General features: G+C 42.0%; 1 protein-coding gene across 1 annotated transcript in view; it reads left to right on the top strand.

Annotated features, from left to right (window-relative positions):
• LOC148524230 (putative serine protease K12H4.7) overlaps positions 1 to 16,453 on the top strand; it is a 72,895-nt gene that overhangs the window by 19,309 nt on the left and 37,133 nt on the right. Inside the window, exons 4-6 of the mRNA XM_088472068.1 lie at positions 885 to 1,020; positions 3,498 to 3,612; positions 11,906 to 12,107. Of these exons, the coding sequence (XP_088328194.1) occupies positions 885 to 1,020; positions 3,498 to 3,612; positions 11,906 to 12,107 (453 nt within the window). The remainder of the gene's footprint in view (positions 1 to 884; positions 1,021 to 3,497; positions 3,613 to 11,905; positions 12,108 to 16,453) is intronic.

The following is a 16,453-nucleotide window of genomic DNA, read 5'->3' on the forward strand; positions in this document are numbered from 1 at the left end:
ACGTTCTGCATTAGCTTCCAGTGAATTGCTTCCTCTATTTGTAGCTTCTTTCTTTGCACAGAATAACAATGTGTGGTTTGTATCGCCCACATTCTCTACTAGACCCTACAATGCTATCTGAGTTTACCATAAATCGTAATTGTTCCTCCATAAACTGAGAGCAAAGGCAGCCCAGAGGAAGGAAAAGGCCAGGAAACACTAATGAACATTAGGTTTGATCATACTTGTTGAATCCTTTAATGCCGTCTGAAAGCAAAGATTCCAAGATGCCTACTTACTATGTGTAACATATAATATTGGTTGTTGCAAAAAAAATAGTCTGTCTGCTTCATGACTTTGATGGAGCTACAGATATGTCAACATACATCTTACCTCCGTGTGTTACAAGTTGCTTTAAACATAACGCGTGAGTGCCTTACGACTCTGTAGCGCATAGCATCTTTTCGTGCGACTTTATCTTCAAATGCGTCTTATTTGCAAAGTGACTGACACTGTAACGCAGCATTTCTCGCAGTTGCACACAGACTATAGGCATGCCGCATATAATTTTAATCAGCAGAACTGCTTATGTGTCCTGATCACATCGCTTTGCGAGTAAGACTCGTTTGACGGTAAAAATTTGCACGAAAAGATGCTCGTACTGAGTCACACCGCGGCATGGCACGATTAGAAGGGCTAACATGCAAGTAAGATGTATTTGGACACGGCTGTACTGTGGTTATAGTGGTTTGGAACCCTGACTGAATCCTATTTGCCTAGAAGCAAAGAACCAGCAAAGTTTTTGTTTTTTAAGCAACCTGAATTAATTTTTGGTTCTAGTCTCCCATGAATTGATGCATATAGTGTGTTGTATCCTCACAAGGCTTTTTACTTTTGCTTTGTAGAATACCTAGATGTTGTGCAGGCCTCTCTGGCACAAAATCACTCTGATTGCCCCAGGACTATTAAATTGGCTTCGGACACTGTGCTAGAACTGCTAGCTTATCAAGAGAATTATGAGAAAATTACAAAAGATTTCAAGTAAGTTGCTTATTAATAATGCATTGTTTGTAAGTGAGTGCTAAACTGTGTATCTGAGTGTGAACACCTTTTGGTGCATTTTTTTCCCACCGGCGCTTCAAATCCCTGCACTATGCTGATCTGGCTGGGTACTTGCTGGCCTAACCTCTCCCACATCACTTCTGCCTACAGGTGCAGCTGGAATTTGTGCTGCGAACGATACAATAAACTAAAGGATGTTCTAATCACAGGTTGTGTCATATCTTTACCTGTATGTTCTGTCTTTAAACACAGATTGGGGCGCGATGCACTGAGCCTTGGAGGATAAAGTGGATGGAGACAAAGTACCAGACAATCTGCTCTTAACTGTTAGACTGCTTGACAAATGACAGGAGCTGATTGGTTGGTACTTTATCTCTTATCACTCTCCAAGGCTTAGTACATCTGCCCGACTGTGTAGTCTACATCAGTGGTTTCCAAACTGCGCCGTGGCACTCTCGGGTGCCTCGGGACACTTGCAGAGGTGCCTCAGGATGGTGGTCCAGCACTAAATCAAATTTATTTATGGCCGATGTAATGTAAATATATGGATAAACAGAAGCACAAACCTGTCCATCACCACATAAGCCTAAGGATGACGTGTAAGCACAACTTACTTCACTTTACTACCTTTTTTTTTTTTTTCCTGAATTTCTCAATCACAAACTTTTGGCTTAGTGTTGCCATGAAAAGCAATGGTGATTCTCTAGGGCACCGTGATTGATCATTTATTACACTAACTAACAGAATAGAATGTATGAAAATTCATAAACAGATCATGTGAATTTGTACATCCTATAATCCAACCTCAGAGTTCCTAGTAACACATTAATCACATATTTAGCTTGTTAATGTTTGCTGTTAGTTTATGTGCTGAAAATCTGTGTTTAAGCCAATGTAAACACTTTTCTTTTTTTTTCAAAGTCTAAAAAAACAAACTTATTTTAGCAAATCTAATTCTGAAATGTATTAAGGGAAATGCACACTGTTGTAACACTGACTGTAGTTTCTGGAAATAGCTCAGGTTGGTTTATATTGGCGGTAAATGAAATTATGTAACCGGTTGTATTTAAGGAAGAGAAAATTCTGCATCTCAGATTATAATATATGTTTGTCCTGTCGCACTCAGGATAATGTCTCGCTTGGCTGGCCAGACGCACACTGTTTTCTGAATAGAAGTATTCTGTGGTATTAGGAAATTTTCCATACTGTATAAGGAAATAGTTGGAATAACACTTGAGATTGTAGTGTAAAGGTTTCAGCACCATTAATAATTAGTCTTCTTAATCTGTGTTCTGCTACTAGAGACACGATCTATTTTCCAACTTGCTATACAGCTAGTGCACAAGAAAATGTTAGCATTTACCATTTCATTGTAGCTTTCATGTGTGTATTGCAATTTTGAAAATTAGGCTAATATCCAATTGGTTTCTGTGTGTATTATATGTTTCAATAAATATTGTTCCTCTATCACAGTATTTTTCAACCACTGTGCGCCACAGTGCTCAGCGCACTTGTACTGTAGTGTGTTTTTATGGTTGTTTTTTTTTTTTTTGGTGGGAGCCGGTGTATGTTTTATCACTAGTCACGCACGCTGCATAGTGTGCCTTGGCAATTTTAAAATCTTGCCTAGTGTACCTTGAGTTGAAAATCGCTGGTCTATCCATTCACATGGTGCTTTTAGACAGTGAGGCTGATAGGCAATTGGGACGTAATTGCTGCCACCATTGCATGCAAGGACCTATGTCTATATTTCTGTAGGCAGAGCTGCAGCTTCCCTGTTGGGACCACTACTGTCCAGAGCTGTGAACAGAAATAAGCGTTGACTCGCGTGATCTGTTCCCCTGCAGTTAACTGCAGCTGTGTGTATACAGATGTGTCCTCATAAATCTAGTCTCCTTGCCCGCTCAGCAGCCCTCGTTCGGCATCTTATTCGCACAGCGGTGCAAATGGTTAGCACAAGCAGCTTCTGCTGATTAAAATATGTAGCATTCCTGTATTCTGTGTGCAGCTGCGGGTGTATCTGCATAAAAAAAAAGCTACATTACAGTGTTACAGCCATTGACAATGTAACGTAGTGTTTCACATGCAGACACACCTGCAGTCACACACAGAACGTAGGCACGCTGCATATTTTAATCAGCAGAAGCGGCTTGTGCTATCTAATCACATCACTGTGCTAATAAGACTCACACGGAGCTCCCGCGTTGTGTAGCGCACGGAGAATAGATGTATGTGGACACATCTGTATGTGCAGTAGTTGGCTTTTTTTGGTTTTAGGATTTTTTGTTTTAGGACTTATTTTCCTTGAGTTACACAACACTTCTCACAGTTACTTGACATTAGTGTGTGCTGGATATACTGAGCAGCACCCTTTGTTATGCTGAATCTGCAGCCTTTATGGTTGGGGAGATACTGCTGTGAATCCTTCATATTTTTTTTTTTTTCCCCTTTTTTAGTTTGTGTAAGCCCTTGACGATCACTTCAAAAATGGACTTTGCCTTCTTCCTTGATACAATTGCTGAATATGTCATGGATGTAGTTCAGTATAACAATGACAACCGAGAGTTTGAGGTAATTTTTATTATTATTGCTCACCTAAAGAGTTGACAACTGGTGAGGGTGTCCATAGCATCCAATCGGCTAATGGATAACAAAATGCTAGCTGCAAGTGGATTCGTTGCTATGGGCAACTTCTCCATTCTTTAGAAGCATTGATGCATCTCATCCTCAGTCCTTTTGTTACATTGCGTCACTCAGGTCTTGCCTCATTTTCATCCTCTCCAATGCCTATGCACTTTATACATTTTGCTGCTATATAATGCATGTGGATATTTGTGTGCAGTTATACAGCTAATAGTTTCTAGGAATAATTGGTTTTTCCAAAACTCTCATTATTTTTACAAAAAAATCTAGGAATGAGAATTCAGACATGGTGAATCTTGGGGGCAATGCTACCAAATATGAAGGAAAGCGCTGTGCTTATTTGGAATCATTTTATTAAGAGAAGCTGAGATACAGTCCCACTTATAGATTATTTTAAAGACACTTTTTTTTTTTTTTTAATGCAGACACAAATGGAAATGGAGGCTGTGGTAGCACAGGTCTCTTCATATTCCTTGTCATCCATAGACTACCAGATTTTCCTCACATGAAGATTCATGATGGCTCCTAGGAACTAGGAGTGAGGACTGACGTTCTGAGTATAGTATCGACCAGGCCTGGCCATCCTGTGGCTCCCCCGCTGTTGTCAAACTAAGTCCCAGCATACCCTCCCACCATTTAGCTGGTAAAGCATGCTGGGATGTGTAGTTTCAGAACAGCTGGTGTCTGGAGAGTCACAGGTTGGCCAAACCTGGTATGGACAGTAGGACCTTGATAGAGGCTTGTCGTAGGATCAGGGATTCACATGTGCTAAGAGGTATGTGTAGTAAATGCTGTCTAGTGACTGTGTGAAAATTGTCCCAATTTGAGTAATTGATAGATGCAGTTCCAAAAAATGTAGGGAAGGTGCATCCGATAGTGATATAATTTGGAAATCTTAAGCTGGCCATCCACTACACAATTATCTGTCCAATCTGGCTAGTTGGAATGAAAACCTGCTAATGTATGGCAGCAAATGACGGTTGATCATATGGTTTTAAACACTGAAAAAAGGACACAAAAAATTGTTCAATTTGTGTGTTTTAACCAATTTGTCTGAACAACCATTTTTGGCTATTTTCCAGTAATTTGTGAGCAAATGGACGATTGTCATTTGCGCCCATACTTTACCAGGTTTTCATTCCAACCACAAAAAAAACAGACAAATCTCAGGTGCACAACTCCAAATTATTAATAATATATAAATGCAATCAATAGATTTTTAGCATAATCTTGACCAAGGTTATGGGCCTACCCACCATATCCAGGTAACCCTAGAATTGAAAAGTCTGAAGGAGGGTAATATTCACATCTGTGGCTGCCAAGAAACTCCATCCACATGGAGAGCAATTCTAGTGTGCGTACCAACAGACTCCATAAATGTTTGAGTTAGTATGATTTGTGACTGCAAGATGCTCAATTATTAAGGAAAAATATGGCAAGAGGGGGCATTCCTGCTGAGTGTCCATTGGTATGGCTAAGCGAGTACCACATTTAATGATGCTGTAGCTCTAGAGTTGTTATCTTGCCCTTATCCTCTCATGGAACTTGTCCACGAGCCACGGACTCAAAACCTAAATGGACAAAAGATGCAGTCGAACGTCTTTTTTAGCTGAAGTTTTTCTTCGGGCATACCATCCATGCTAATTGTACAAGTTTTCTAAAAAGATACAGTATATGTATTTCCATCCTTTATTGTGGACCTATCAGCAGAATGAACCTGAATGGCATATTGTCAAACTGTTCACCTGGCCATGAGAGACTGAAATCATACCATGAGTCACAAGGGGTTAGAGATAGATTAGTGCTGCAAATATTGCGGTGCAAGGACAGAAGTCCAATTTCTCCAGCAAGAAAGGGCTTTCCTGATTCCTAGCCTGGAACATTCCCTGTATTATGACCACCATTTCCCAAATATAGAAGTTCTGTTGCTGGAGAGGCCAAGCAAAGTTGTTGCTCGGCCACCGAAACTATTACAACCGAGGTCGAGTGATCCTTTTTAATAGAGTAAGGAAGGCACAATAGGTGTGTTTTATAGCTTTAGATCACTATTGCAGATGATTTTTCCAGCGCTGATGTGCAGGGGAGACCTTGGGAGACTGGGACCCTCTCCCTCCCTGATGAAAGAATGGTTAGTTGGGGAAAAAAACATACTTTAACATAAATTGCTAATTTTGTTGCTGCCAAAGCTCATTATTTCCTGAAACTGTTTGTTTTTGTTGAATCCACAAATTTAGGCAAAATTTAAATTCTGGGGTTTTTAAAGAATATAATTTTTGTTCAGTAAAACCTGGCTTATTTCCATCTAAACCCTAAAACATGACCTATTTTAGAGGACTAAAATTGAGGAACAAATACAACAGTATTCAGTGCTGAAATGCTACTTAATGCGATGCAGAGATAATGTAGTAGTATGAACACAAAAAAAGTTTTTTGGGGGGAAAATTTTTCTACAAATGGAAAAAACACTAGAATGGCACTTCTGGAAAAATAACTTTTTTTTTTGTTTGTTTGTTTTGAACACTAGCACATTCATACCAAGCTTTTCTAGGGTGTAGTAACACAGAAAAGCCCAGTATGTAATTTGAACCAGCTTCATTATGATAATGTAATCCTGTTGACTGCTTGGACCTGGATGTATTCTCTTTAGGAAGTGTAATTACGCATTGAGCTTCTGGAAGGGCTTTGAATGGAGAAGTGTTTGCCAAAGAAATGTTTTCTTTTGTGCTTAGCCCTCAGTGTTTTAGAAGAACACACGAGCATAGCTAACGGGAATATATGGCTTGCGTCTAAAGTGACCTTAAAATACAGGAAGCAGCCAAGTAAAAAACGGAGACTTGCATGTGTGATCGTTTTTACTGTTGGCTAAAGATTAATATTGAAGGGATTGGTGCAATATAACCTCATCTGGTTTGGAAACTCCAACTGTTATTGAATTGTGCTCCTATTGACAGTTTACTCATAGGTTACACTTTTCAGACAATCTGAGTCACTTGAAAGCACTATAATTATTTAAACAACAAACGAAAAAAAAAAAACACCCCAGCAGCACTCTACCCTTGTATGAAATAAGGTTCTTGGATACAAAAAGTTAAGCCACACAAACCAGTATCTTGAAAAAAGATGCAGTTTATTACAACAAATAACAAGATCTAAAAGAATAATAGTTACTTGGCGTTGGATGTTTTATAAAATGGTTACATGTTCCAGGAGCCTCGGTCTATTCAGAATAGCTGGAACGAACAATATCCTGGCCACCAGCTGCAGACAGATCCAGGCATAAGGCAGGCCACTGGAATCTCCTTTGTCTTTGCTTCTATAGCATCCTACTTGTCATACCCAGCTAACTCTTACTAATATGGGTATAAACCTACTTCAAACTACTCTATTGGTTAACTACTGATAGACTTTATAAAACTTAACGCAGGCATACATCGCAAAAGGCAACGCCTAAAGGATTTCTGGCTTTGTCTACTTTCCACATTCCTTTACCATTTCATGCCTCATACACCACTTCATGTCTGATACACACATAAGAACTATGAATAGAGATGGCTGTCAGTAGCCATTTTGCTCTCCCAATACAACCCTACAGTGTGCATAAAATATACTGTCTCCTTAAGAAAACTTATGAACCCACTTTCTCTACATGACTACCATATGCCTTTTTATCTGTTCTTAAATCTCTCTACTCGAAGCAATGTCAATGTTCAAAACTCAAATATATGATGGAACATACTCATTGTGCACCATGCATCTAGTAGGGAATGGCTAGCTGCACCTACGGTTCCTCTCCCATCTCCTACTAATGGCATAATTTTGCCCACTCACCGGAGAGGCCTGCAGGCCCATATCAGACTTGTGATGGATTTCTTGGAGAAGATGCAGCTACTGTAGCTTTTTCCCATCAACATAGCTTTTGTTATATTATATAAAGTTTCTAATTGTTTTACCTTTATATGGATTTGTGAACACCTAATCACTGGAATCATATATTTATTAATTTTTTTTTTTGTCCCTCGTTTCGCTCGAAAGAATTAATCTGATAGCAAGTATAATTGTACAATATCGTATACTGTCTATCAATCGGCATATGTACACATAGGAGGCATAGAGTATACAATTATTGCGAGTCCTTTTACACAAATTTGTCACAGTATGGTTTTGTACAAGCTAAATTCAGTGTCTTATTTGAGATCAGGGTTTGTGTCCCTTTTATTCGGGTGTATGTATAATATATATATTACCACCCTGTTACCCACAGCTTCACCCATGATGACATTGCTTCTGCCAACATTTTTTTTTATTTGATGTGTTCTAGTTGTATTGCTTTGAATAGGGGCCCTGTCGTGGAAGTGATCAACGTGACCAGCAGCGCCTTCACCCACCACTCACACCAATGTCACACTGTGCACCGTGGACAGACTGCTATGTAGCCTATCCTATTCAAGTGAGCGCGGACCCATAGCACCTCTCACCCCACCCCTTACTGGCCACGCGCATGGTGCCACACCTATCTTACATTGATGTCAATAAACTTTTTGTTATTGCTCAGTTCTAATGTGACTGATCATCATGAAACACAGTGCAGGTTATTTCTAGGACTTTCCACTACACAATGATGCAGTTTTCATGAAAATATCCTCTGCCTGTTTGTTCCAAATTTGGTGCAAAAATCTACTGACACACCATTCTTATATTGGTGTGTATATATATTTAAGAATGTTGATTGTGACATAGGAGTTCTGGGTTTAAAGCTCTTTGCAGTCCCAAAACGTTCATAGTAAGAAACGTTAATCTAGAAAATTTGTGTCATTGGTATCTAACTGCTTCCATGTCATTCTAAAGATATAAATATTCAGTCCCATATAGTATTACATCTGTAATATTGTGGAAATTGTTACATTGATTCAATGACTCTGAAGAGGATGTGGTCAATATCCTGGCACATGGGATACCGGTGCTGGCATCCCGACACCTTTCAGAACCCTAGCACTTGCATCCTAACTGCCGTTACCCCGAAGGTAAATAGCTGGGTCAGGTTTAGGCACTAGGGTGGAGGTTAGGTTTGTTGACCGGGGAGGGTTAGGAGTAGGTGTAGAAGGGTTAGTATACCTACCGACAGGTGTCTGTATCCTAACCCTGTCAGGATACCAGTGTCAGGTTTTTGACTGCCGGCATACCATACCCAACCCCTCTGAATAACTTCTCCCAGAACCAGACAGTATAATGGAGACCTAAACACTTTGCAATTCTGAGATCTCTAATGTTGATGTCCCATTGTGCATTTGATAAAGTGCCATCCTTATGCCAAATTCCTAATTAGATTTGAATTTTTTATATGCAAATGGATCCTGTTATTGCAACATTTGAAGAGCGTGAAATTCCCTAAGCCCTTAGACATGTCTTCAACTTCCTCCTTTTAACATTTAAATTGATTAGACATTTGCTTTTAATTCTCCTTTCCAGACTGAACATTGTGGTTTTCTCTTCTTTCCAACTGTGTATCCCAGCGTAATATGAAATAGTTTTTCCCATGTCAGAGGGAGGAAGATGCCAAATTTGGGCTGTTTCTATTTGTCTTGGAATGAATGGTGTGTACGCCGTGAAGTCTCTGGATGAAAGATTAAAGTCTTTAATATCTTAAATCTGATCTGCTTTTAACCTACAAACTTTGTTAGTGAAACTCCTCATTTCAAATGTAAAAGCATGTACTGTATTTGGACTATCAATATTTAGAGCAGCTGGACCTAGGAAACTGTAGTCTTGTTTGGTACGATTTTAATGTTTCTTAAAGACTTCAGTGTTTGGACTGAGGATAAAGCAGCTTTTGATTGAAACATTGTCTGTTTAAGTCAGTGATCTTGAAGATGAGTGGTCCCTTTACTGCTAAACGTCTTGATACGCTATTAATAACATTGAAGAGGTCCGCATACAGTAAGGCCAGCTGTTTTCAATTGTTTGTTTTTTAAAATCTGCCCTCTTTCCCACAACCTCTACTAATCCTTACTCTGAAACTTTTTTGGATAACTTCCTGAATAAAATATCTGCCAAGCATTGAATGCAACAGGCCAGGAACAAAATTGTATCTCCAGGGATGAACTTTACTATCAACTATAGTTCTGAAACTGTAGAACAGCCATTTGTAGTGTTCAAGTCCGAAATCTGTCTGTCTGTATACGTCTCACTCTCAAAGGGGTGGGGGGGATGTCAATTGTTTGCATGTTTGGGGTTTTAAACTGTTGTGTAGTTAAGTGTGTGAGTGTGAAACTAGAAGCTTTTGGTATTGTAGATCTAAGAAACACGTTATCGCGGGATAGATATGCTTTTTGTTTATGGTGGTGTTTTTTTTTTTTTTTTTTTTTAAACATTTTATTGGGACACTGAATGAAAAATTGAACCCCTCCTTTGTAGTTTTTCTCTTAGGCAAAACCTTTTTATTTATTATTATCATTTATTTATATGGCGCCACGTTCCGCAGCACCTTACAAAGTACATAGACAAAGTAACCATTGACTTACAATACAATACAATACAATACAGGACATGGATAAACATTGCTATATTAGTGACATTAACGCCCGCATAAGCAGCCAAGTGTTAGTTGCCCTAGTGGCTAGTAAGAGATAAATTAAATTACAGTAGGGAGAAGCACAAGAGGGTAAAGGGCCCTGCTCGAAAGACCTTACATTCTTTAAGGGAGGGGAAGACAAACAGGAGTGACACAGAATGGGGTGGGCAGGGAGAAAGGAAGATGTAGCAGCAAGTTAGGATGAGAGCTGGAAGGCTTTAATGAAGTAGTGGATCTTAAGAGCTTGTTTGAAAGATGGTAGAGAGGTGCAGAGTCTGATAGGGAGAGGGAGGGAGTTCCTAAGGTGAGGAGCAGCACGGGCAAAGTCTTTGAGGCGGGAGTGGGAGGAAGTAATCAATTGGCATGAAAGGCGGCGTGTATTAAGTGAACGAAGAGGGCGGACAGAAGAGTGAAGGGAGATGAGATCAGAGATGTAAATGGGAGAGGAATGGGTGAGGGCTTTGTAAGTGAGTGTAAGAGCCTTGAATTGGGTTCTGAAAGGGAATGGGAGCCAGTGGAGGGCTTGCAAAAGAGGGGAGGCAGATGTAGAGCGTTTGGAGAGGAAGATGAGCCGAGCAGCAGCATTGAGCACAGACTGGAGAGGAGAGAGATGGGATTTGGGGAGGCCAGCTAGGAGAAGGTTACAGTAGTCCAGTCTGGACATGACCAGTGAATATACAAGGGTTTTGGTAGCATCCTGGGTGAGAAAGGGTCTGATCTTGGAAATATTCTTGAGATGGAAACGACAGGACTGTGAGAGGTTCTGAATGTGTGGTTTAAAGGAGAGGGAAGAGTCCAGGATGACTCCAAGACAACGCACTTTGGGGCTAGATGAGATAGTAATGCCATCTATTAATAAAAAAATAGTGGGACATGATGTTATGTGGGAGGTTGGGAAGACTATCAGCTCAGTCTTGGACATATTAAGTTTGAGAAATCGCTGGGACATCCAGGAAGAGATAGCGGAGAGACAGTTGGAGATACAAGTCAGTAGAGAGGGGGAAAGATCAGGTGAGGAAAGGTAGATCTGAGTATCATCAGCATAGAGCTGATAATGGAGGTCAAAAGAGCTGATGAGTTTACCTAGAGAAGATGTATAGAGAGAGAATAGGAGAGGTCCAAGAACAGAACCTTGGGGAACACCTACTGTAAGAGGCTGTGGGGGGGGAGGAGTCACCATGAGAGGAAACAGAGAAGGAACGTTCAGAGAGGTAGGAGGACAGCCAGGAGAGAGCAGTGTCACGTAGACCAAGGGAGTGAAGTATATGCAGCAGTAGAGGGTGATCCACAGTGTCAAAAGCGGCAGAGAGATCAAGGAGAATGAGCAGTGGCCCTTGGATTTGGCAACAAGACAAATCTGCTGCTAATTTAGAGAAGTTGTGCTGCAAAAATGGGTGTAAAGCATTTCTTGCAGTCTCATCCTTCTTATACCACTCTGTTGCTCTGCCAACAAGATAATGAACTTGTGGACTGAGTGTCCCTGAGCTGTATTTAAACAAAACCTGAATCTCTAGATCAAATGCCAGGTTTTAAACTCTCCATTATGTGGATTGGCATTATATACATATGGATGTGTGTGTGCTACAACACATGTACACATAAAAGTAGAAAATATATTTTTGACTTTGCATATTTCTTTTTCTATTCCATTAGGGCGTGAAGGGCACCAATATCACGATCCAGGTTGTATGCAACATAATGGCCAGTGAATCACTGGGCTCCCCATATGAGAGATATGCTGAAGTTATCAACCGCATTATAAAAGCTAAAATGGAAAAGTGCATTGATGTAAGGTACCAGAAATATGTTCAAGATATGACTGACAGCCGCTGGGGAGGGCCTTCTTCGACTGGAGGTAGGGAAGCATACCTGTTCAATGTACTGTGTAGTAACTATGTATGTATGTGAAAAAAATAAATAAAATTATATATATATATATATATATATATATATATATATAATCCAAAGTCTGCCGGCACTCACAACACCAACACAGCTGCCTCCGGTGCGCAATTAAATCAATCCACAGAAATCCAAAAGAAATTGGCACTCAGAGTAATTGAAAATGCAAATATAGAAATGTATTAAATTCGGTCTACAGCCGTTTCTGGGCCGAAGCCCCGTCTTCAGGACCACAATACAAACAAAACACATAAAATAACCACATAACCCCCCCATATGTACCTTACCATCAACCGGCGCGCGCCTCCAGCCGTCCGTCAGGAACCATCCGCCGGAAGCACGTGACCGTCACACTTCCGGAAACTACAGCCGACATCGTCATGGGGACCGCAGAGTGCGTTCCACAGACCAGAGAGCCTGCGTTCCACAGTCGTGAACCGGCCCCGCCCCCCAGCAGTGGCACCTAAAGACACAGCAAGACACCCACCGATTGGTGTATGTACATCACAAGCCCAACAACATTACATAAACATTAACAAAAAATGACAAACATCATAAAAACCGAGCAAATAAGCACATACCCCGTTAGGACCCCCACAATCCATAATCCCACACTCCAGAATCCCAATCGCAAACATAGCAATACAAAGTGAAAATAAAAGATCACCATCACAATACCAAATCAGTCATATGAGGCTATTCCAATTAATTTTTTCATTTAAGCCATGTGGGGCAATGGTATTAAGTCTTAAAATCCACTTGGATTCCTTGATAAGTAACTGCTTAGCCCTATCACCCCGTCTCAGAGTGACGGGCACATGGTCAATCATAAAGTATCTAAGTGATGCCAGCGTGTGCCCGACCTCTTTGAAGTGTCGAGCAACTGGCTGATCAATAAGCCTCCCTAGTAATGACAGCCTGATAGCGGACCTATGCGCTGCCATACGCTCTGAGAATTTACGTGTAGTCTGCCCCACGTAATATAGCTTGCATGGACAGATAACAATGTATACAACATGATCAGTAGAACAAGTCAACACATATCTTATGTCAAAAATTTTGTTCGTATGTGGGTGTTTGAAAGATTGACATGTATGCAAAAAAGAACATGTTGTGCAATTACTGCACCTGTAACATCCTGGCTGTTTTCTCTGTGTATTCACTGTCACAGGGACAGCTTTACCCGTGATGTCTGTTTTAACAAGTCTATCTCTCAAATTTCTACCTCGTCGCATTGCAGCTATGGGTCTACTATTGCTGAAGATAGGAAGATCCCTATCCGATGAGACCACTGGCCATAACGCCTGCGTGGCTCTCCTAATGATAGGACTGGCAGTAGAAAAATCACTAGTCCAAGGTATTATTTTAGATGAGTCCCTAGCCTTGGGACACAATAGATCATTGCGTGACATAAGCATTACTTTGATTTTTTGTTCTCTTAAAGTTTGGGGATTATAACCTCTATTAATGAACTTGTCAATAAGTACATCCAACTCCCCAGCAACCTTACTCGCATCACTCGTGATGCGAGCTATCCTCATCATCTTGGACAAAGGTAGACCCTGTTTCAGGGGTTCTGGGTGATGGCTAGAGGCTAATAGAAAAGTGTTTCTATCTGTTGGTTTATGAAAGACATCTGTTTGAAAACCCCCATTAATGAACTTAACCGTAACATCTAAAAAATGCACCTCACTTTCGTGATACAGAAACGTGAACTTAATAGGAGAATCAGACCTATCGATAGTCTCCATAAGATGAATAAATCTGTCGGTACCCCCAGTCCACAGAAGAAAAATGTCATCAATGTACCGGGTGTACCACAGAATATCATTCGACACCTCCTCATCCTGGAAAAACAACTGCTGTTCAAGGTCAAACATAAAAACATTAGCATACGAGGGTGCCACAGATGACCCCATGGCACACCCTCGTAGCTGTAGATAGAACCCACCATCATGGAGGAAATAATTACGACATAAGGTGAGCTCCAAAAGCTTCAAAAATAAACCATGGTCAAACAACGATTCATGCAGATTAATACCCAAAAACTTTTTCATGGCCAGCATGCCACCAACATGTGGAATGGAGGTATATAGACTGCATATGTCCAAACAACATAATAGGGTGTGTGATGGAATATTCTTCAAGTCCGCGAGTTTTTGTAAAAACATAGAGGTATCCTTGAGGAATGTAGATTGTCTGCCCACCAGTGGTTGCAGAATAGAATCCAGCAACTGAGACACCGGTTGCAGCAATGAGTCTCTCGCCGATATAATCGGCCGTCCCGGGGGATTAATGCTGTCTTTGTGCACCTTAGGTAAGGTGTACAGTACAGGAACCCTAGGATACTGAACTAATAGGGCTTTGTACACTTTCAGAGGAATTAATGACTGGTCCTTAGCTGTCGTCAAGATCTCTGCCAATTCCCTCTGATACTCAATGGTAGGGTCTCTTGACAGTTTTTGGTACACTGCCGTGTCTGATAATTGGGACTCAATCTCAGCCCTGTAAGTTCCAATGTCATGTATCACGATGGCACCGCCCTTGTCGGCAGGCCTGATGACGATGTCTTCATATAACTCCAAATTTTTAAGTGCCCGCAACTCTGAGTTAGACAGGTTAGGGTGAACCTTACCAGGTGCCGCGACAAATTTAGTGACTGCCTCATCAAGTAGACGACCAAAAGTCCGCAAAGATGCATTATTGGAAATAGGATCATAATTGGACCTCGAGGATCGATGCAAAAATACCTCAAATCGTAGGAGCAGCACTTAAATTCTCATGCTGAAAATGCTCCTTGAGCCTCAATTTTCTCGCAAACTTATGAGAAACACACCTCCACTTAAACTCATCAAAACGATTTGTAGGAACAAAATTTAATCCTCGGTTTAAGACCTGAATCTCCAATGCAGATAGTTGTCTCTGAGACAGATTAAAAATTAGATTTTCTTCTTGGTGGGAGGTCTTCCTCTGCCTCTTATTTTGCCCGCCTCTGCGGGTAGTTGATCTGACCTGGTTTCCACTAAGGGTACAGGGGCCTGCCCTAAAGGGCCTCTCTGTGACCTACTAGAATCGTCGCTTTCTGAGACTTGAAAATCACTATCACTATTACTGTTTGAAATGTTCCTGCCACTTCGTTTATCAAAATTTTTTTTGTGCCAAGGTCTACGTCTGACAACCCTCTCCTGCTGAAACCGAGAGGGGGCGCCCCCAGATAGCCATTTGTAAACACGGTTGTCATCATAATCAGCATCCACCGTGTATTTCTTATTTTTCTTGAACTTGATTAAGTTACGCTTGTACGTATCACATTGTTCCTCCATCTTACTGAGCCAATCATGGCTAGGTTCATCTTTTAAGGTTTTCATATGGGATTTTTCAAAGAGAGCAATCTTCTCTTTCTACTTCAGGGTCCATAGGGTATCCACAGGATACCTTGGGGTATAGGTGTGACGTCAGTCGCAGGGCACCAAAGAGTTAAGCTTTCAGCCTCCCAGGATGCACTAGGTCCCCCTCCTATACCCCGCCCCCGAGCCAAGGCACCTCAGTTTAGTTTGGTGCCCGGCCGGAGTCGGGTGCACCTGTTGGAGTGGGGGCTAGAAGAGCCCCTGAAGCTTATTCTTCATGCAGCTGTGGCTGCACAACTGGATGAACAGCATGGACAGTCAGTCCTGACGTCCATGCTGTCTTCCCTACACCCCGCCGGTACCAGAACGCCGGTACTGATCCGGGGATGCTGGTGGGCGTCTGGGGTCACAGCTAGCGGTGACCCCAGATGCTCCGGACCATGGCCGGATTCAAGGGGGACAGAGGTAAGCAGCGGGGTCCCGCGGTGGGTCCCCGCTGATCACATGGTCCTAAGTCCCCAGGCAGGGGGCTCCCTGGGGACTGGCTGCAGCGTGGAGCCAGGCGACCAACCTGCGCTTCCACTACCCCCTGGGACAGCGGACCGCAGCAGAGCGGTAGCGCTGCGGCGTCCCAGGGGTTAAATGCATGCCAGGGGAGCGCGCCTTCCCTGTCTCACAGCCGGCGCCTCCCCCGCTGCACACAGCCCTCTCTGCATGCTGCCGACTGGTCCTGTGGCAGCGCTCCTCCCCCAGGCCAGCCTCCTCTCTGCTCCTCGGCGGCCATCTTCTCCAGAACGCATGGTGAACGCTGCTGGAAGCGCTGGAAGGAAGCATCGTGGTCTGGGTCCCCCCCGCATACCTCTCCTCCGCTGTGGTCAGGTCTGTGTATGCAGCGCTGTGTCCTACCAGGCCCTGTGTCTGTGTAGTTGAGTGATCAGCGCTGTTAGTGCAG

Source organism: Taudactylus pleione, unplaced genomic scaffold (assembly GCF_031769625.1).
Source record: "Taudactylus pleione unplaced genomic scaffold, aTauple2 ptg000120l, whole genome shotgun sequence".
NCBI lineage: Eukaryota > Metazoa > Chordata > Amphibia > Anura > Myobatrachidae > Taudactylus > Taudactylus pleione.